Source organism: Camelus bactrianus, chromosome 15 (assembly GCF_048773025.1).
Source record: "Camelus bactrianus isolate YW-2024 breed Bactrian camel chromosome 15, ASM4877302v1, whole genome shotgun sequence".
In the NCBI taxonomy this organism is placed as follows: domain Eukaryota; kingdom Metazoa; phylum Chordata; class Mammalia; order Artiodactyla; family Camelidae; genus Camelus; species Camelus bactrianus.
The window spans coordinates 49,050,117-49,073,568 of record NC_133553.1 but is presented as its reverse complement, the minus strand read 5'-3'; the positions used below and the strand labels follow the sequence as shown (position 1 = coordinate 49,073,568).

Here is a 23,452-nt window from a genome sequence, read left to right as displayed (position 1 = left end):
AGATCTAACCCCCCCCCCCCCCCGGTGTAAATGAGGAACCTCTGTTCCACTCCTGCACGGAATCTACCATTTTCCTTCATCACACATGTTCCAGATATTGCTATAAGCTTAACTGTGTGATTCTTTGTTGTATGCCTCTTTCCCTCATTATATTTAAGTGTCCATGAGGGCAGAAGTCAAGTGTGTTTGGTTAATTACTCTACTTCCAGGACCCAGTATAGTCACTGGAACATAACTGTAGCTCACCATATAAATGATTGACAATAGAGTTGAATATTTTTAAAGGGAACATCATAAAAGATGGGGCGTTTAAGCTAAGTCTTGATAAATAAGTAGTATCCAGCTGGACTGGGGGGAAAAAAAGGTCCTATGAGCCAGGCATGAGGATAGAACATTTATTGGTGTATGGGGACTGGGAGACAGCAATGAAATTATGACTGTAACTTCATTGGAGAGAAATGGAAGACAAATTAGAGTAGGTAGCTTTGGGCAGACCATGAAGAACTGTAAGAATAGTGGTCATGTTGGTACTTCAGTAAACACCATGACAATGTCCAGGGTTCTAATAAACCCTTATGGGCACAATGACCAGATAAAAGGTCTTTGAAGCTTGCAGATGCCTAAGCTGCAGACATACAGCCATGATCCTATGGCTATGAGGGAGATGCTCTCTCCAGCTGAGAGAGATGAGGGAGAATGTGTGTGTTCCTTTGTCTCTTCATTTTCAGTGTCACCAAAGTCACACCTGGTGTGACTGTCCATCGCCTTTTCTGTGTGGTACCATTTGAGGTAGCAGCCTGTCCTAGTTGGTGGTCTCTGTATTCCTGACACGTGATGAATTTTTCTGTGGCTAGCACCCCTTCTCATGCAATGCCCAGATTTCTGGTGAAGATGATGATTGTCTCAAACCCACAATGGTGGCCCCTGCATTTCCCTTCAAACACACACTTTGGTGGCTCAGAAAGTATCAGAGGAAAATGTTAGTCCCAGCAGCCAGGCAGGTGGTGAAGGCTTATTGATTTCCAAGTTCTTTCTGGATCTCCAATTGACCAGATAAAGGTTGAGATGTATCGGATATGACCCCCCTCAGGCCTTTTGTTTGACCTGCAGTAGCAAACTTCAAAATGCACGAGGCATGAGTGGAGTTGGTGGGAAGGGGAGATGAAGACAGGAGAGATTTGAAACACCCAGCCTTCATCAAGCTTCAAAAAAACCACAGTGTGAGTTGAAATTAGTGCATATCATATAAATTACTGCCTACCTGCTTCCCTGCAACTGTGGCATTTAAACATGCGTTCTTGTGGGTGATTACATCAAAATTGTTTCTTTTAGCCTATGATGTATTGAAACACAAAAATGGAAAAAATAATACATTTTTTTTGACGATGGGGAAAAAAATGCTAATCTCAATTCACAAACACTGCAGGAGCCTACAATTCCAATTTTCTTTTCACAGTGTTAATGAAACTGGGTACTGGAAAAGTCAAATCTTCCCTTATAAATCTACAATCATTTTCAAGGCTAGTCTAGAATTATAATAACTTCCACATCTATTAAGACAGAGTACAGAACTCTGGTCTAATGAGATTATTTTAGGCAACTTTTTTTCTTTGGTGGGGTGGAGACAGAAATTTAAAATTGATTGGTTGTAATTTAATGTATGATAAAACCAGAAAGGCTGGTGGGAAAGTCTTAAGTGGTAAAAAATTCAGTAAATGCATCTTTCCAATCGTTTTTAAAAGGATTATTGTAAGACAGGATGCCTAATAATTCAAGGACACCAGAATGCTGTATGTTGAGTTTAATGGAGTTTTATGATCTTTGTCTACCCCTCCTGATCTGAAATAGATAGCTTAAGTTCCATTTTTTTTAAATCATTGGTATGTTTTATTCTTTATTATTTCTTCAGGCTGGTAACCTCTTGCAATTTTTTTTTCTTAAAGCTCAAAAGCTGACTTTTCGTTATTATCAGTATATAGTGAGACTCTCACTGCATCCTTGACATGACGGGGTCATGGTTGATGATGTTGCTATACACTAGCAGTCTATGCTGAAGAAATAAAGCCAGCAATAAAAACAGCCTGGAAACTGCAATCTCACCCTGCAAAGCTAACTTTGGAAACAACATAAATATAATCAGGTTACAGTGAAAGAACAGCTCATCCAAGTATACAAAATAGTTTCATAAAAGTGACAATTTGAGTGATAAAAAGAGCATCTGTTGACATTGGTTATTGCCTTGGCGAACTCATCATTGGAAGTACAAGGTCCCGCCACCCAGCAAACCCTCATTTTATGTGACAGGAATTAGGACTTTAAGCATGGTTTCTTGTGTGGTGCTATCAAAACATAAATCAAGAATAACTTTATTAACAATATTTGATTTCTATGTTTTTAATCGCAAAAAAAACCAGCTACAGGATATTAAACACTTTCCATTGTACGGTGAAACATCTTTGGAAAAATTCGTTAATGTTCAAAAATGTATCTTTCAAAATGCAGAGTTATTTTAGAACGTCAGTTGTGAATCATGTTGCTAATAAGGGCCCTGTTCTCCCCACGTGCATCCCTTAAGGTTATGACTAGACACAGTCTAACAGCAGCAAGCTGGTAAATGCAGGCGCCAGTGCAGAGCGGATGGCTTCACGTGCTCCTCAAATCCCCGGCTTCACAACAAAGCCTGCTTTTTAAGTTGGTGACAAAATATTCTTGCTTTTGATAAAGCATATAATTTTATTCTGTAAACAAATTTAGAAAGTTAAACATTAAAGTAAAGCATGCCAATATAAAGCACCAGTAAGGACAGTTTGGTTTTGTTTTTTGTTTTTTGTTTTTCGCACCAATAAGGACAGTTTTAATTTGTGGTGTGAAATTAGAAACTTGGCGGTACGTTTTATCACTCACTGGACACTTTGCTGAGTAATGGGTCCAGTCCCAGAGGCAAATCCCTGACCCGCGGCTGGCCTGGCCTTTACCCTGAGTGGGGAGGGGCACACCCGCTGTGCTCTCTGAGGGCCACCTTGAGGGGTAAGTCGCCAGTGGGAGCGGGGTGCACAGAAGAGGTGGGGCGGAGGTGGCAGTAGGAGGAAGACTAGAGAAGACCATAGACTGGGGGTCAGAGGCCCAGAGGTGGGTGGTGAGAAGACTCTCCACACAGTCCTCTCCGCTCTGGACTCCAGCCTGTTGGCCCCACAACAGGTTTGTCCCATAGTGCTTCTCAGCCGGGTCTAAATTAGTTTCTATTTGGGGAAATGATGTTCTTTCACAGATGCAGTACCGAGGACTGTCAAACGTAAAGAAAGGACATACATCAGGACAATTGCTTTTTCTGTGGTGGTAGTTTTAAAATAACAATTCAGCAAGTTTAAGTTAAAATTTTGAATATTTCCATTTTTAACTCTTTATGCAGAGCAGCAAATGCATTTATTATTCTTTTTGCACACTAAGGCACTGGGCTGTGCCTTTTGCACTTATGGTGCATTTTCCACAGTGAATTATTATCTGATATGAATAAATTGGTTTAGGGTATAATGTGGAAATATGTTAATAACTGTCCCAGCACCTGAAAGACTGTGTCTATCTAAGTAATCACAATAATCATTCAACAATGAAAAACAAGAAAATTTATTGAGCCAGCTTTCAGGAATCTTGACAAATCTGGGCCAAAGCAGACCATGTGGCAAATTAGAGACCATCAAATCTTGCCAAATATTTAAGAGACAATTAAAAATCAACTTTCATCTGTCCTTAAGGTAACACAATCTGTGCACAAGTCCCAGGAATAGTTCCATAGCCATGTGGCTGAAAAGTGGCTTATTTGAAAGAGGTTATAACCCTTGTGACAGCTGTTTGTCCTCATCACCATAATCAATAATGTCTGAATCATTGAGCAACAATGCCAGCAAAAGTCAAAAGCCTTCATATTGCCATGAAGGTGTGGAAATGCACTTTCTGCAAAGCGAGTAGTGTTTGCACTCTGTTCTGTTTCTCTGAGGGGTACGTGATGGCTAGCATCCTTCCATAAAGTGGACGTGCTCAATTACATGGGAATCCTTTGGTATCTAAAATAATCTATTGTTATAGTGTTTGCGTAGATTGTGTGTGATTCGTGATTTTTTTTAACTTTATGAATCATTAAAATAGGATATAAATGGGCAAAAACACTTAGGATATTTCATCTACTCTTTGTTTTGTTTTGTTTTTTGGCTAGTGACCTAGCCGCAAACCAAAGTCTGGGGGCCACCAGTGAAGCTGAATACTTGCCCATCTCCAGTTACACTGAATAAGGTGTAAATGCCTTGGCTTATTCATTGCCCATCATCAGTCCTCCTGAAGTTTTCCAGTGATCTGGGCTCACTGTACCTCTGAGCCTTGTATAAGGAATTGTCCACATTTGCTTAGTTTTACCTACAAATCAGTTCACTTTTGACCCTTCAAGGACTCACTGCTAATTTGTACCTATTCCATTCTTGCAGCGTTTAGATTCTCTTTTCCATGTTTTGTAAGGATTTCGCTACAACAAAGACAGTGTGAAAGTATAGTTCGTTTATTTGTTTTTTAGCACTGCTGAGAAAAAACACACTGTAGATTTTTCAAATTATTTAAAATGTCTTGATTTAGTTTATTAGGAAGCATAAAAGGAATGCCAAATACTGAAATCCTTGAAATATAAGAATTGCTTTATAGCATTCTCTGATTAAATTCCTTTCCTCATATCGTCATGAATGCTCAAGAAATGACTGTATTTTCTTAATATAAAATTTTAACCAAGTTATATAAGAAGGCATTTAGCCTTTTTAGCCCTTTATGCTATTCTCTACATTTAGATCAATATGAAATTCCTTAGAGATTTTTTTTTTCAGTGATCATCAAAATAAACCATTAATGACAGTCCATAAGTGAAATCACATTTATAATTCATGACAATATTTAAATTTCTCTGGGTTTTTATTGCACATGTGGGAGAGATGTCCCATTAGCACTTTAGTGTATAAATACTCCTGATCTTGGCACAAAAGTTAAGAAAAATACCAGTTAGCCTGCAGATTTGAAACATAAACAGAAGAAAAAAAAACTGTTAAATAATCAATTAGATATGGAAGCAACTGCCTATTCCAAACAGACCTGTAATAGTACCTGTGGTGGTTATTGCTTTCTTAATGTGAATCAGGAAGAGAGAGATACAAATGTTTCATCATTGCGTTTGGGTTTTTGTTTTTGTTTTTGTTTTTTCTTGGTAAGCTATTTTTATGATATTTAGAATCTTTGTTTACATACAGGTGACAGATATTTTTAGGCCTGCATGCGACATAAGCAACATTTTGGTTGGAGTTACCAAAAAGACAGGCATTTTCCTTGTGTTCATCGTATGGCTCTATGGCAACATTGAAGCATTAGAAGCTTTGCAATCTCATTTGAGTTTTAAAATCAATTGGTTTTTGTTGTCTTTGTCACACTACTTCTACAGTTGTTATAGCATATCCAAACTATTTGAGCAGATTAAAAATAAAATTCTTTGACAGGAGAGTCCGTTTACAGTAACAATTCCTAACAGGAAAAAGAATGTACACATATATATGCTCAGTATAGAAAATTTGAAGCCTGCATTCCGTTAAAACTTTCCAGTCTGACATTCAGGAGCCATGTGACGGATTTTCTCTCCATTCTCCCCATTCTTTTCTGACAGGCAAAGTGAGGTAATTATGAAAATGTGTTTAAAATGAACGCATTCCGTCAGGTGGGGGAAATGATTTACGTAACGTTTAAATAAAACCCCTTTTCCAGCTCTTGAGATGCCCTGGTAAAAAGAATGTTCCACAAAGAGATCAAGTGGAAAGTTGTCATTTAAGGAAAATCGGCAGCTGAGCTGACTGGCCGACTGGCAAAGATGACTGTCCTGAAAGAGGAAGTGCCGCCTTTGGTTTGTCGGGTAGTGACAGAGTTCCTGCAGTGGGTTCTGTTCTTCTTGAGAGGAAATTAATTTCCTGTAATCAAGTGCTGTGGATTACAGCCTTTATCTTCTGTCTTGGCCACAGAAGCAACGCCAGGGCTCTTTATTCAGCAACATTACATGAGCTTTTGTAAAACAGGCAGGGACAGATTCGTCCCAGAAAGGTCTCACCTGCATCATGTCATAGCTCCAGAACACAACATACTGCTGCTTTGAGACAAGAGCTGTTATTTTGTAAGCGACTGTACTTGTAAAGCTTACTGGGAAGGAAAGGAAAGTGATGGCAAGAAACCCACGTTTAGGCAGAAGAAATCTTGGTGACGTTTGAAAATGGAGTTACAAAGCAATATAGTGCTATGAGGTAGGTAAATGACTCCCAGTAACTAATAGGAGATTTTGTAGGAATATAAAAAATAATTACTAAATGATGTTTAATAATAATGAAATAAACATACAGTGTTAGTCTTTTTTGAACTGTTCAATTTGTGGTGTATGTATGTGTATATGTATGTATGTATGTATGTATGTATATATATACACACACACCTTCCACATACACATATATGTGCACATATATGCAATTACTTTGCAATCTCGAGACTCTTTAAATTCATCCTGCATAATTTACAAGGATTAGTGTTTTAAAAATTGTAACAGTTTTAATCCCCTGCATCTGAAAAGGAATGTTTTTCTGTAAGACAATGGAGAGGATGGGGATTCAGAGAAAGAAAGAAAATGCAATCCTTAGAGAAAAATGATCTGGGGTCAGGGATGGGATAGAATCTCATTTCTCTACTGTTCCTTTTCTTTTAAATTCCTTCAAATAATAATAACAATAAGTTTATTATGTAGAGGAAAGAGCCACTCCCCCTTTCCTCCTACCTACAAACTAAATCCCAGGACTTTTTCTCTCCATCATTGGTCAGTTTCAATGCCTGACTAGACCGTGGACAAAATGTTAATGCACCTTGCGAGCCATTTCATGTATCCAAGGATGAACTTTATACTTCGGAAAGATTGAATGAGGTTTTTGTCAGTTGGATAAAAGTGGGACAGCCAGTCCTTTATTTATGATCATCTATTAGGTACTGAATTTTGACTCAAAATTTAAAATAAAAGTATTTTCTTACTTAAAATTAGCTTTGGTGATCAATCAGCCACTGCCACTGAATGGAAACATACATACATACTTAAACAAATAAACCTCCAACAGAAAAGGAAATTAGTTCTGTTTTAGTGTGTAAAAGTGTGACTAAAATAGCACTTTTTAAAGCAGGCAATTAGACTATTCAAAATGCCTGGATTAGCTTATTGTTCAATACTGTATTCGCTGCAGTGGGAGGTGCCATGATTTCTAAAGCAATTCTAAATTTAGCTATCCTGATTCAGGCTAGAGTTAGCCCTCAGGGTTCTGTATCAACATTAATTTGATTCTAAAAATGATACTCTCTAATATTTAGGGTGGGGTCATTACGATGTTAAGATTTTATTTTCCACGTTGGGTTTATTGTTTTTCATCAACCCATCAACATGACCCTTTAGAGCTACATGGAGCATATTTGAAGCTGCACTTCCAAGACCCTATTAACAAAATTGATCTGTGGAAAAGAAAAGATGGCAGCAGACCTCTCCCCGAGTGCCTTGATTCATAGTCCCCAGTTTTTAGTGACTATGAGGCACAGAAATTGCTACCTTTAGCATCAGTATCCTTTTCCTAAAGCAGTAGGTGCTAGTCCATTAGGCATGGAAATAGATGGTAAATGTGACGGTAGCCCTCTGGCATTCAGGAAACTCGGTAATCACTTGATGTTTTTTCTCACCCTCTTTCTTATAGCCAACCCAACCCGGGCAGGTGGGAGAGAGCCCTACCCAGGCTCAGCGGAAGTGATTCGGGAGTCAAGCAGCACCACAGGCATGGTTGTGGGGATCGTAGCCGCAGCCGCCCTGTGCATCCTCATCCTCCTCTACGCCATGTACAAGTACAGAAACCGGGATGAAGGCTCCTACCACGTGGATGAGAGTCGAAACTACATCAGTAACTCAGCACAGTCCAATGGGGCTGTTGTAAAGGAGAAACAACCCAGCAGTGCGAAAAGCGCCAACAAAAATAAGAAAAACAAGGATAAAGAGTATTACGTCTGATCCCAAGATCTTAAAAGGACCCTTGTATAGAAATAGTCTTCATTTTATCTGAGACATACTATAAACTTATTTACTTTCCTTTTTATGAAGCACATACAAAAGAAGACAGGGAATGCAATCAGGAAGGAAAGACTGTTTTTAAAAAATAAAAACAAGTATCTCATGCTCTTGTTTCTCCAAAAAAGAAAAAACAAAAACAAAACAGGGGCCAATAAATTCCCTAACATCCACAGTGTTTTCATTTACTCTGCCTGTCTTTATGTTGCTGGAACATTTCTAAAAGACAGTGATGACCGCACGCATTCATAAAGCAAAGGAGTATTACAACATCGAGGCACAACACAAAAACAACACAAAACACAACACACAAAAAAGAAGCTACCTATGATCCTGGATTTAGCCAAAGTGCTAGCGCTTTCCTGAGAAGTCAGTTAGTCTGATTGCCAGAGAAGACTGTGTCCCTTTTGAGTGACTCAATCTGCAAACCTTTTAAGAGTTTGCCGCCTGGCACAACTGGAAGAGTGGCTGGAACTTGCATTTGAAACAAAGTGCTGGCTTTTTTGAAGACTTGTGTAGGAACACATTCAAAAAGCCCCATTCTGGTTGTGAGGGAAAAAAAAAAAGTATGGAGGCCTTATTTTCAACCATGTGAAATATAAGGCACATTTTCACACTACAATTCAAAACAAAAACAAAAGCCAAGAGGGCATAGATGCAATCATTGGGAAATTTTCATGCACGCTTAATATGTTATTACATATGTTTATATAAAATCCATCTCTGTGTGCTTTCTGGACTGTGATAAGTGACGTTTTATAGCCTGTTGTATAGAAAATGCAAAATATATCTGCTCTTCGGCCATTTTTGGTAAATTCAATGTTATAAGTGTTGCTAAGTATAGGGAGTTTTATGACATCAGAGCAACAATTATTTCAAGGTTTTTTTGCCACCATTATAAATTGCCACAATTACTTTTTTTTAAATTACAATGTAGTGTTTATTCTAAGAAAGATATGTATGAATGTATATAAAAGGACTCAGCTACTTTTTTTTCTTACATGTATAGCCTTCATTCTGTTGCAATTAAGTTTTAGTATTTGTATGAAAGGTGTGAATTAGAAGGTAAAATATATACATATGTATCTGATAATCTTCTTTTCTCCCCAATATACTCACATTTCCCAATTACATTCGCCATTCATAAATACACACACACACACACACACACACACACTCACCCCCAGAGGAATCCGTCAAATGTGATGGAAGACCCAAACATACATATAATAACAAATATTTACTGACAAATTGAAAAGCAGGAAGGACGATAGTTGTGCCAAGGTATTGATGACAAATGGGGTGATTTGCTTCTTTGAGAACATGCTCCCAGGAAACCCGGAGAAAATTTTAGTCCCTAATGAAATGGAACCTTTTCTTATCAAGTAGAGTATCACTGGTATATTGCTGCGTGAGTATGAGCCAGTAAGTGGGCAGGTTTATGGAAGCAAAATCGGTTGATCTACACCTTAACCCTGGCTGCTGCAGTTGAAACCTTTGTTTCCAATAAAATGATATAAATATAGATATATATATACATATTCTCTGAACATGATGTGCATGACAAACATTTTTGGAAAGTAAACACTTTCTTAACTAAGAAAGTATTTTCAGTAATTTTTGATTCTGTATTACCATCCATTTAAGAAAATCATTATCTGCTGATTATCAACTATAATTTAACTTCTCAGTTTTACATCTGTATCATTAAATATAGCTTTAGTTTAACACACATTAAGTCGTAGAGACATATGGATTATACACTTGTTTTGCATATGATTTCAATGATGTTCATAGCAATAAATTATTAGTATGAGAAGGCAATGCAAAGGAAATGCAATATTAGATTGGAAGGTGGTGCCTCAGTCAAAATTGATCATGTTACTTTAACATCTCCTAAAAGAATGATAGAGATTTCATAGAAGACTTTTACAATTAGCTTTAATCAGAAAAGGCAAAAAAATGCAGAACATCTTTTGTGACACTTTAGTTGATGAAAATATGGCAAGAAGTGGCCTGGATTTCAGACATACAGCACCTTAGATATTTGTATAATTCATAGCAAATCACCACTATCTATGATTGCCAAGTAATTGTTATATATGAAAAGTCTTAAAGGCTTCTCATGACCCAGAAAGTAGAGGTATAAAACTGAAATGTAATATCCATTACTTATGTTTAAAATTTTCTTCTTCTTTTTTGATTTGCCAGGTTAAAGAATTCATAAGTCTTTTTTGTTGCTGTTTTCCTCTCATCCAGTCTTACTCAGGGAAAGCCAGTGAAATAAGAAGGTAAATATAAAACCACTCGTTTACATCTTGAGGTTTTGGAAAGAAAAAAAAAGGGTTGCTTTTCCACTTGATCTACTGAACTTGAACGAGTTTCCATCTGAAAAGATTCTAAATTGTGATAGAAAAAAAGTTAAATAATGGTATTTTTAAGGAGTATATCATTGAAGCATGTTGTTTGCGATTGATTTCAGTGTTTCTTTCCAGCATAAATTTTAAAATTTCATGCAATGATATAGTCTAATATTGACAGTAAATATATTTCTAAGGTTATTGGCCTATACAAAATTGAGCAACTTTGTTTTCTTTTTTTTCTTCTTCTTTCTTTCTTTTTGAATGGAAAAAGAAAAGAGAGGAACATGAACTAGAGAGAGAAAAGACATGAATAAAATCCCAAGTATCTCATACCAAATGTATCAGGGTTCCATGCATAGTTGGCAGTTAACAGAGGATTTCACACTACCTGGCATAAATTCGACATCTCTAGACTGTAACTTTTCTGATTGAGTATGCTTCTTTTTTAATCCATGTAATGTGTTGCCTTTAAAAAAAAGTACTACAATAATGTGTGAGGTGGTCAGTCCCTAAGACATCCAAAAAAGGCCACATGACCCTACCCTTCTAGTGCTTTGTGTGATTGGGTATCTAAGGGTTTTGTTTTGTTTTTCTGTTGCAAGGCCAACTTATCCATTATTGGAAATGCTAAGCAAGTGGAATTTACTGTTTTGTTAATAAAATATTTCTTAATACAACTGTGGATTTATTTATTTTAAACAAGTATATGCGTCACCATTTGGGGACAGAGTGGCACCAGGCAGAATACTGCATTTGGAAGGAAAACCCGCCCTTAGATAAGTAGAAGAGGAATACCACTCCGTGTTCTCTGGATTTGAATATTCATTAAGCACCTCTACACTCATACACTTAAAGATACAAGCCACTAAATGTACCTTTGTTTACGTCTGTTTGTCTCACGACACATGAAACCACACTCGTAGAACTAGCTGAAAACAACATGGGGATGCTGACTTTATAAGTACGGTTTTCTCTATAAAAAGCAAACGTAATTCAGGTTAGGTAAATCTGTGATTAAATTCCAACACTATCCCTTGATAGGTACAAGTCACCTAATTTCTCTGACTCACTCTTTTTTTCTCCTTGATAAATTAGGGGTAATAATACTAACCTCGTAGGGCAGTAATAGGAAGAATTAATGTGCCTAGCACAACTAAGTGCAAAGAAAAGGTGGCTACTTGTCTGCTTTTATTTTTCATAATAATAATAAATTCAAGAAAACATGTCAAAAATGTTTGCTCAGGTTGTGCTATTTGAAAAATAAAAATACGAGGGAAAAAAGCGTGTAAAGAAATATACTTGTTCATTTCCCATAATACTATTTTTGTTTGTCACAAAAGCAAAGTGCCTTTTTGGAAATCAGATGACCCACCACTTACTTTCCGTAAGTTGCAGTCCCACAGTTGGAAACTGTTTCAAAGCTCTGGCTTTTGAAAACAGTATTCTGATAGAAAAGCATGGGTTTTGGGCTTTTTCTTTGCTTCTACAGTAAAAGGTTTGAACATGAATGCTTATCTGTTTTGTACCTATATTGCTCTAGACACGTTATTTCTTTCTTTTTCCTTCCTTTCTTTTTTTTTTTTTTTTTTCTCCCCTGCAAAAAGCTTTATTGTTTTCATTTGGTCCAAGGCTTGGGAGACGGCTCCAAAGTGGTTAAAAAGCTGCCTACTGGCCGCAGAGGGAGGCACCGGGCAGAAGCCCTGACACCAGAGGGGCTCCTCGGAGGCCGCTGGGTTCCAGAGGCTCCTAGTCATGCTGAAGGGGGAGCCTTTCCTAGAGATACTGGCCCAGCCCAGCCTGCGCAGCTTAGTCAGGTGAGCGCCCATCTTCCTGACGAGTTTCACCTGCTGACCCAGGAAGTGGTTCTCCCGGAAGTCAGGGAGGTGGGCGGTCGCAGGCGGAGCCTGAGGGCCTGGTTCAGGTTCCTCTCCGGGAGCACGGCTTCTCTCCCACTTCGGGGGGCTTCTGGTTCAGGTTCCTTTCCAGGAGCACGGTTTCTCTCCCACTCGGGGTGGCTTCTGCGCTTTTTGGAAGAGGGCGTGGCCGCCATGCTGGTTTTGCATTTTCAAGAAACGGTGGGAGCCCTCTCGCTTCTACTTGGGCAATTCCAGTAAAAAGTGACCCGCGCCCTGCAGAGCCACATTGTCCTTGTGGAAATAGGAGCCCAGAGAGAGGTAAGTGTAAGAGGCCCGCAGGTGCATGTTGACCAGGTGGTTGATGGTGGCCTCCACCTCGGTGGAATAATTCTGAGGAATCTGGGAGCTTGTGGTTGATCAGTAATAACGACCTAAAGCGCAGAGAATGGTGTTGGCTGGTCCCAGAGGCTGGGGATAGCTGAGTGGTTGTGAAGGTTGTGACTAGAAAAAAGGTTGGAGGGTTGTTGGAGTCTGGAGGAAGGGGTGTCCTTGAGTCTGTTTCCTCCAAACACTGCTGGAGCAAGAGACAGATCTACGGACACCTCACCAGCCCACTGCCATGTTCTTTCTTAGTATTAACTTATGACTTTTAAATCTAACAGGGAAACAATCCACATCTTAATGGCTAAATTAAATTCTATATAACTTAGCTCACCTTAAAATTGTATGACATTTCAAAGATGATAACTATAAAAAAATTTATTATTAATAAATAGACCAAGGATTCTTGGACTGGGGCATAAATCCCCAGAGCCCGAAGATTAGGCATCAGGACTTACAATATTTATAAAATTTGGCAGATTTATGTAGACAAATATTTTCCTGTGATATTTCAGACATTTACTGTTTAGAGCAAGGTGCTTTTACAGTTAAATAAAATAACTAAATAATTACCTATCAAACGTACAGAATTTAGAGAAAATTGTTTGGGACCTGAATCCTAGGTTTGAGAATTAGGAGCTCTGAGACTTGGGGCAATTATTTAATCATGCTAAATTTATCTGGCTATGAAATTGAGAGACTGAGACAACTTAAAAGATTGTGAGAATTAAAAAACATCATGCACTTTAAATGCTTTGCACAGAGTTCTATATTTTACTGAAAGATAAAAATTTGATTAAAGGTTGCTTCTTTATCAGGGTAACATGAAAATGTGCTAGGCAGCTACTTAGAGTGTAGAATTATCATACAATTGAATGTTTAAAATTAAGAATACTTTAAAAGTTCCAGTTAATAGTTCTCCTAATGTAGAGGACACCTTTCCAATGTCCCAGGTAACACATTGTCCAGCTATGGCTAAAGGAGTGGTCACTTCTTTGCAAGGCAGTCTGTTATACTGAAGGACAGCTGTGTATCCTTATTTCCATATTCCTATAGCTTCCACTCATTGGCTCCAATTCTCTTTGTACAAAACAGAATGAACCCCATCTTCCATCTGACAACCTTTTTTCCAGTATTGTCACCCTCCTTCCAAGCTTGCCTAGGTTTTCTCTTCTCTGATCTTAACCTGGTTATTACTCAAATTACATGGATGCTTAAATTCTCATAATCTTACCGCCCTTCTCTTGAACCTCTGTTCTTCTAAAAATGTGATGCAGAAATGTACATACTGTTTGAAAGACCAAATTACAATGGGTTTGTTGCCTTCCTTGATTTGAACTTTATTCTCTAGAATAATAACGCTTAGGGTTTCTTTTTTTTTTTAAAGCTTATAATAGTTATTTCAATTATAATGAATGTGCGATCTACTAAAATCATCAGATTTTTTCCAAGACAAGTTCCCTTTAACTTGTACTTACAAAATTGATTATTTGATTAAATGCAGGACTTTATCCATGAGTAATTCATTGTATCGAATTATATTGATTGTATTCTATTCAGTTGTATTGAATACTAGCCAACTGAAATAAATTTTTATCTTGCATCTCACACACAATGTCCTCTGACACAAAATCATTGGCAAATTTTATACACATTTAGTGAAAATAATGTTCACTAGGAAAGACATTAGGCATGCCTCAAGAGACCTCCCTCTGTGGTTGTTTTTTTTATTGAACTATAGTCAGTTTACAATGTTGTGTCAGTTTCTGGTGTACAGCATAATGTCTCAGTCATACAGATACATAGATATATTCGTTTTCATATTCTTTTTCATTACAAGTTACTACAAAATATTGAATATAATTCCCTGTGCTATACAGTAGAAACGTTGTTTATCTATTTTATATGTAGTCGTTAGTATCTTCAAATCTTGAACTCCCAATTTATTCCTTCCCACCCCTTGTCCCCCTGGTAACCATAAATTTGTTTTCTATGTCCCTGAGTCTGTTTCTGTTTTGTAAATAAGTTCATTTGTGTCTTTTTAAAAATTAATTTATCTAAGTATAGTAAGTTTACAATGCTGTGTCAATTTAAGAGAACTCCCTCTAAACAATGCTTCTTAACTGGGTGGGTGGGGCAGGGGTGGGGAAGGGGAGGTGTGCTCTGCAGGGAGCATTTAGAAATATCTGGTCACAGTTTGAGTTGACGTGACTAGGGTGAGAAAGGCTACATGCATCTACAGGGTGAAGAACAGGGATCCTACCAAATAACTTACAATGGACAGTAAAGCCTCCCCCAGACAAACAAATATCCTGTCCAAATGTTAATATCACTAAAGTTGAAAGGCGTACTACATATTAACTGGTTAGGATACTACCCATCAGCTTGCCAAACATCTTTAAATGGAGATTCACTCAGTATAGCTTGTCTGGCAGAAAATTGTGAGACTCGAAGTCTCTTGGCAATCAGGATATAGAATGATTTCCTCCTTGTGTGCCAGTGAATCTATTGAGAAAGGGAATTAGTGTAACTTGTAATGCTGGTTTTTAATTATTACCACTTCCTTTAAAATTTAGCCATAAAGCATCTATTTTTAAAACTTATTCTGATTTCAATTTCAAGCTCATCACTATAGAATTTTAAATATCCTTTAAATGTTACTTTTAAAATTAGAGCAAAACTTAACTCCTCTATTCTTCTGGTGTCACTTCTTGTTTTCTAAAAATGTCAGAATAACTAGTATAATTTTCATGATTACGTTAAAGTTCTCTGGACTGTATTTGGCCTTGAGGTGGACAGATCAAGTTCCCCTCTTTTTGAAGAGGGGATCTGTAAATCATTTGATCTTCACTTACCTTGAGCATCAGTTCTCACTGCTACCCTGTTCCTCGGACTCTGATTTCAAGAGGGTCATTTCTATTTAGCCCACCCCAGACTCTCCAATAAGTACTCTGTTATTTTATATCATTTTCAGAAGGGCACTCTGACTTTTCCTTCCATTATCCAATAAGCTTTCTCAATATTGGAACACTTCAGAGGTGATTCCAGGGAGCCCTGGCAGGGAAATGCAGAGGTGACTTAGGGAAGAGAAAGAAGCCAGTTAAGGTTGTATTAAACAGTCAGTTACTGCTATGGGCAACAGAGGCTCAATACTAGTTGGGAATTCTAGGTCAGTGTGTAGAACAGGCTTCAATACTGTTCTGCCTGGGGGCCAAAGGAATGGAGATATTTTTCTATCAATTCCTATTAGTCTTTTGTAAAGGACTGCTAAATTGTAAAAGTATGGATGATGACTCTGAAGTGTTTTGTGTGGCTTTGCGACCTGGCTGATTTTAGTCTGTGGTCCAGAGAAAGCCCTCACACAGAGAATTGCCATCGTGTGTGGCTTGAAACAATTGAGTTGTGCTCCAGGGTGAAGTCTGCCTGGGTATATGGACGGGTCACCTGCAGATCTGATACAGGTTTTCATACGTTCTGACTTAATACTTTTAGGTACATTAACTGCATTCAGTTCTCTGACTAGTCATATCAGTTCGGGACAAAACAGTGCATTCTCAAAAATAATGCCATTCCACTCTCAGAGCAGCCTCTCTGTTTCCCTTGGGACTCTGCGATGGTTTTTCTCAGGACCGCTATGGGTAGTTCCTGGCCGTCTTGCAGTCCTTTCCTACCATAAGTGCAGTAGTCTAGGAACTTTGTTCAATTTCTCAGGTTTAATGGGATAAGTTATCTCCGTGTCTGTTTTTTATAGCGTCTTAGCTCCAAAACCTAGACACTAGTCTTCCTGGGTGTGTCACCCAGCTCCGCTGGGCATGTTGTAGCTCCCCTCTGTGGATGGGAAAAGAGTAGTCGTGGTAATCAGCCTCCCCTGCTGTCTTTGCCCATCTGTTCTTCACAGATGACTCACTTTATGTCCCGTCCCCCATGTACACTCTAGATGGGGCTGGATATCGCCTACAGACACTTGCCCTGCGCTTGGGTGGATTTCCCTTGAATGCTGGGGAGTATTCCGCAGAGATCCCTCTTACTTCCTCACCACCTTCCTGTTTCCCCTTCAGCCAGTCCTTTTAACTTCACTGTTTTTGCTACCCCTGTGACGTGGAAATCTTCATGACATTTGGTGTGGGTTTTAAGGCGTGGTCAGTCTGGGTTTTTTGCGGGGGAATGCCTTACGTCCTGAACAAGGAGGAAGGGAGTCCCGGCACCCATGTGGCCTTGTACTCTGAATACAGTCCTATTTTCTCCTTTTCTTTCTATTTTTCTCTCTTGGTCCCTGTATATGAAAAAAAAAATTCAGATGTTGCACTGCATGTGCTATTCTCCCGTCACCAGCTCTCTTGTAATACTTTACCTGTTTGCCTAATTTTGGACCAAATTATGCTGAAGAGTTCCTGTCTTCTTACTGACTTTGAGTCGTTTGACAAAGATGCCACCATTACTTTAGAAGCAGCTATCTATTCTTACCTCTTCCTAATTCCCCCACGGCTCCCTGCTGCCTGCAGGAGACAGGGACAGGGCAGCCACGACGCCTCGGTGCAGCATTAAAACTCGAACTGTAGGAGAGCTCTGAGTCCAGCCGCAGCAATTACCTTTGATGGCTTCCCGTTTATTTCCTCTTAGGTCTCATTCTAAATTTGTGTTTTTAAAAGTTTCTATTCTATTCTTAGAGTTTCACATATACCTCTAGCCTGATTTACCTCCAGAGCATCTGTCTCCTGGGTAACACATATATTCTCTCTGTATTTTAAAAAACCATTCCTTCTAGAGCCGACAGCACATGTCTAACCCGTCTTCAAGGTTCCCTTCCTTCTCTATTATAAATTTCACAAAATGTCCTCTCCCTTCTGTCACGACAACAGCATAAGTATCGCGTGCAAAACTCAAATTGGGAATTAAGTCCAGAGTACCAGGTGACTTTGTTGTCTTTCAAAACTTGTCCAAATGATCTACTTTTTAATAAGATGAAACTTTTCATACGCCATGTAAATAGCTGGGAGGTTGACATCTTGGCTCAGTGCCACTTTTATTACCTAAACTGGTAAAATCTTACCCGTTCTTACCCACATTGTCCCTTTTTTTTCCCTCTATACTTTTATCATTATCAAAATGCTCTCTTCCTACTTTAACCTTAATGTTCAAGATATATTATTGAACAGATCTTTTTACATAGAGGGACACTGCTTCTGATAACTTTAGCTTTTTATATGTAATACTTAACGTTGGAATTGTGAATAAGACTTTGTTTTTTGGGTTTTTTTTTTTTTTTTTTTGGTAAAAACTGAAGCATGTAATTAAAATGTTCTCCATGGCTTAATAGTTAATGATTATAAGCATTCTGGAATGCTTTATGGCTTATGCAATACTGTCACATATACCATTTCATTCAATTTTTATAACAACTTTCTCTGTAGACAAGGAAGATGCTACATAGATATTACCAAATACAACAGGAACAGAATGGTTTCAGAATTATTAAATGGTTAACAAAGTATTATTCACAAGATAGTTAACTAGCCAAATTAACAAGCCAGCTCTTAATTATTTTTTATTTTCTGGTTAAAAGGACCTAAAGGGCAGTGTGGTTAATGGAAATTAATTATAATGCAACAAGATCTTTCTAGCTTTATCATGTTCTAAATCATTTCTTAAAATAGTACAATTTTTCTTTCTTTTGGGGGTTGTTAACAAAGGACAGTAGCCCAGATACTCAGTAGTAAGCCAGTAACTTGCATCTGGGTCTTAGCTAATCAAAGAGAAGTTAAAGAAAGACTGATGGAGCAAAAAAATCTAAATGTAGTTACACATTTGAGAATGTGTTGGTGATAATGATATTTCTTACAACTAGCACTTTCTAATCTATTCTTCGATTTTGTCTTTACAGTCTTCCTGTGAGGTAGATACAACTGGGATTTATATCTCCATTCTGTAAACGATAACAATAAGAATGAGAAACGTTAAGGTACTGAATGTAAAGTCACTTCTAGGAATAAATTGATGTCTCATATATTAGGTCATATCTCTGCTGAAACCAGGGGAACTAAATTTAGTGTCAAAGATTAGAAGAGTTTAAAAGACTCTTAAACTTCTTATTTTGTAGGTGAGGAAATTGGGGCTTCAAGTTAAGAAGTGAGTCACACAAAATGACACTGCCTGTTAGCAGCAAAGTTGGGACTAAAAACTGGGTCCCCCGACTCCAGTGCCCACATCCTGTCTCCATAGCCAAGAAATACAGACTCTGCCAGCAGGAAACAGAGTATCCCCGTTAGTGGTGCCATCATTACTTTCCCCAACTTGATTTCTTTCCAGCTCTCTGATGTAAATCTTTCAGCTGACCTTGCTGTTTATCAGATAAAATTATTGCTTTAAAGTTGGTGGCAAAAGGGCAATGTCTAGTGTATCATGACCAGGCAAAAGATTTTTTGAATAATTCAGTTAATACAATTGGATTGGCACTGGCATTTTTACTAGCATTTACGTATTATTTCTCTGATATCGCTGGGTAACATAGAATTCAAAAATCAGTGCAGGTATGAGGAGTGTCAGGAGAACACAGTGTCCTTAAAACAAAGAAAAGAGGGTGGAAAGTGAGGACTGTTTTATTTTGTTAGGTGTTAACGTTAAAAAACAAAACAAAACAGAACTCTCCTTGGTGATTGACATATGCCTGGAATTATTGATTTTGTTTTCAGCCAACCTATAAGAGAAAAAATGAATTCATAGGTTCAAGAGACAAAGGAATAATTCAAATAATAAAGCCTGGCTCTAACTACCTAACCCAGGGATTCTCAATCCTGGTAGCTCATTAAAATCACCTGGTGGGGCAAAGGCTCGCGATGGTGGGCTAGGAAGGCCCCCAGCTCCCCTCCTCTCAGGGGCACGCCCAGATTACAGCTACTTACAGAGCAGCTGTCTAAGAGAACCACCTCAAGGCCAGCAGAAAAGACTTTCTACAACTAAAGATGTAAAGAAGGCACCACGAGACAGGTAGGAGGGGCAGACACTCAGTCTAGTCAGACCCACATCCCAGGTTGGGACCCACAAGCGGGAGGACATCACAACCACAGTGGTCCCCGCCGAGGAGCCGCGGGACGAGCCTCAAACCAGGCTCCCCAGCCGGGCATCCTGCCCTGGAGGGACAAGCCCCAGAAAGTCAGGCTTTGAAAACCAGTGAGCCTTGCGAGGACTGTGTTCTGGGGAGCCAGAAAGTGATAGAAAACAGAGACTTCGCTCTTAAAGGGCAAGTGTAAAATTTCACATTCTCCAAGTCCCAGCATGGAGGTGGTAATTGGAAAGGCACTTGGGAGGGAACCCTCGTGCATGGTTGGCGGGATTGTAAATTGGAGCCGCCACTGTGGAAAACAGTATGCAGGGTCTTTAAAAGATTAAAAATGAAACTACCATATGATCCAGCAGCTGCACTTTTGAGTATTGACCTGATGAAAACAAAAACGCTAATTCAGAAAGATACCTGTACTCCAGTGCTCTTTGCAGCATTCTTTGCAATAGCTGAGATATGGAAGCAACCTAGTGTCTATCCATACACAAATGGATACAGAAAATGTGGATAAATATAAATGTGTGTGTGTGTGTGTGTGTGTGTGTGTGTGTGTGTATGTGTATGCAGCAGAATGTTACTCAGCCATATGAAAGGCTGCCACCTGTGACAGTACGGATGGATCTGGAGGATGTTATGCTAAGTGAAATACCACATGATCTCAGTTACATGTAGACTCTGAAAACAAAACCAAATGAAAACAGACTCGTAGATACAGAAAACAGACTTGAGGTTGCCAGAAGAGAAGTGGGTCAGGGATGGGAGAAGTAGGTGAAGGGGCTTAAAAGATACAAACCTCCAGTCATCTGATAAGTAAATCATAGGGATGTAATATACAGCATAAGGAATATGGTTAATAATCTTCTGATAACTTTGTATGGGGACAGATGGTTATTAGACCTATTGTGGTGATCTTTTCCATAATGTATACAAATGTCAAAGCACTGTGTTTTATATTGGAAACTAACACAATACTGTACTTCAGCTATATTTTAGTACACTAATTTAAAAACTAATAATGCCCAGTCCTCACCCTGGGAGCTCAGATAGGGCCAGGAGATGTTAATTTTCTAATCGGTTAATGAATGAATGAATTATTATATACATTTATTAATTTATAAAAGCTCACTGTGTGGTCCTAATGGACACCAACAGTTAAGATGGATCACAAAAACATGTTAGAATCTCTGCTTCTGTGGAATAATCTGTCCATGTGCCCTTAGGCTATAAACATAGAGTTCCTCTGTGGCTTATCCTGGTAAAAATCAGAGAACTCCAGTAGCATGTTATGTATACTATCAAACATAGCTTAAAATAATATTAGTAAAAGTATAATGCATACATCTGATAGTGTCACTCATAAGCAGTAACTGATTGACAGTATAGACTCCTTGCTTTCCTTGTTCCATCACCCGAGTTGTGATTAATGTGTCTGGAGGTTTTGGCTTCTCATTTGGACAGTCTCTTTCAAAAATTTACTTCATATAAATACATCTCATCACTCCCACCATAATGTGAATTCCTTGACGGCATCAATTAAGTTTTACACCTCCATCAATTAAGTTTTACACCTCTCTTTTAAGCACCGCAGAACCTAGTTAACTAGTGAAACTCAGAAGACCTTTAATAAAGATGTGACTGATTCATTTACGGATATTTTCATGAGTCCATTTCAACTTCTTTTTGATCGAACTTATCAGGAAGGAAGGAAGTAGCCTTCGTGGTCAAACTCAAAAATAATATCACTAATTATCAAAGGAAAATTCTCATCTTCTATTCTTTTAGAGACTTGATACAGATTTATTCTGTCTTCTCACCTCCTCCCCATTCCTAAAATATAATAATACCACAATAGTAACAGAAGCAATAGCGAAAGTTTATCCTCTTAATACAGCTTTGGCTTAAGCCAGAACAGATGGCAAAACTTTTTTAACCAGGCAATACTTGAGAAGCAATAAATGGAACTGAGCTGCTACAGTTGCTTTATACTTGTTAACCATCCAGCGTGCATTAGCTCTTACAAACTCGCAGAATGAGAATGTTGGAATGGGCATTTGCAATCCCCAAACAGGGTGTGTGTGTGTGTTTTGGTAAAAAAAAAAAAAAATTGAGGACTCTTTAAGAAACTGTTCAAGGACACACCAGTGCATTTAGAAGAAGTAAAAAGCCAACAAACCACTTTTGCCCGTGAGGAAAAAAAAAACACCTTTTTCCCCCTGAGGCAGAAGGAATGACTATGGTAAAAAGAAAAAAAAAAAATCATACAGACAGATCTTTCTAAATTGCCTAGTCTTACAAACTCACCACAAAGAGCTCCTTTCCTGGCATTTCGTCATAAATGAGGCTTTCGAGAGCAGTAGCTGTGACCAACTTTCCAATCACTGTTTTTCTGCTTTTCCTTTATTCTGTTTTATGTTTCTTTAACTCCAGCCATAATGAGCGCAATGTTAAAAAAAACCTTTCAGGTCTGAAAACCTGCAAACCTCCAGAAATCTGCTGGTGACGCACTTTCCAGTTGGAGTAGAGCCAAGATTCTGAGTTTCAGCTGGAACTTGCCTGCCCTTTGCCACCCAAATCATTTATTTATTTGATTTGATCCTTTTGATTTATTAAAAATTGTTGCCCCCCGCCTTAGGGATTCTTGGCAAGGATACAAAATGTTGATGCCAAAATTGAATTCAATCTGGCACAAGGATGGGGTGAAGAATCAGATAAAAGAGAATATTCTCTCTCTTAGAAAAGGTCTGCAAAGAGTGAAAATTTATATCTTGTAATTGGCTTCAATAATAGAAAGCCAAGTCCATATCACTTCATAAACATTGCTGGAATCAGCCAAAGCCCTGGTAAAGTGGAACTGGGTTTCACTGGACTCTGATAAACCAGAACCACAGAGAGCAATGTAGCTTAGGTTGTCTGTGTCCGGCTGAGCGGGTCACAAAGTCACCTGTGCCGGCGAGTGCCGGGGTTCGGTACAGGGCAGCCGCAGACAACGCTGTCGTGAGTCTCCCTCTCTTCCCATTAGACTGCCCAGTTAACGGCATGTGTACGAAAGGGGAGAGCACCCGATGGTTCATCCGTTAACGGTTTACGTCTACAGTCTGACTAAGGAGAAAATGTATTCTCTTTGCCTTTTCAACTCCTCATGTTCCCAGAGAATAGGTTCTTGCCTAATGCAGGAAAGAATTCAAGAGCAAGGCACAGGAAAGTGAAGGCAAGTTTGTTTAGAGAGAGACACACTCCATAGAGAAAGGGTGTGATCTCACTCAGAAGGGAGAGCGGCTTAGGAGATACACACTCCATGAGCAGAATGCAGGCCATCTCAAAAGATGAGAGGGAGAAAGAATGAGAGGTATGGGGGTGTTTAGGTCAAAGCAAGGGGAGTTACACACTCCGTAGACGTTTGCGGGCCGTCTCAGAAGGCAAGAGAGAGCGACCATGAGGTGCAGTGTTGTTAGTTGTTAAGGGCCCGGTAATTTCATACACGAATGAGTAGGAGAATTATTCCAGCCGTTGGGGGGAAGGAGCAGAGAGTTCCAGGAATAGGGCCCCGCCTACTTTTTGATCCGTAATGGTCAGCCTAGGAACTGTCACAGCACCTGTGGGTGTCAAGGTCTACTGGAAGTCAAGTCTTCTGCCATCTTGACTCTAA

General features: G+C 38.8%; 1 protein-coding gene and 1 pseudogene across 17 annotated transcripts in view; one reads left to right on the top strand and one right to left on the bottom strand.

Annotated features, from left to right (window-relative positions):
* NRXN1 (neurexin 1) overlaps window positions 1–11,189 on the top strand; it is a 1,021,265-nt gene extending 1,010,076 nt beyond the window's left edge. For all 17 annotated transcript variants that reach the window (XM_074341128.1, XM_074341127.1, XM_074341130.1 and 14 more), the window contains one exon: window positions 7,785–11,189. In XM_074341128.1, the coding sequence (XP_074197229.1) occupies window positions 7,785–8,092 (308 nt within the window). In that variant the 3' untranslated portion in view covers window positions 8,093–11,189. The remainder of the gene's footprint in view (window positions 1–7,784) is intronic.
* Window positions 11,190–12,123: 934 nt separating this feature from the next.
* LOC123612037 (ferritin light chain pseudogene) lies at window positions 12,124–22,844 on the bottom strand (annotated as a pseudogene).
* Between the last annotated feature and the right edge of the window lie 608 nt (window positions 22,845–23,452).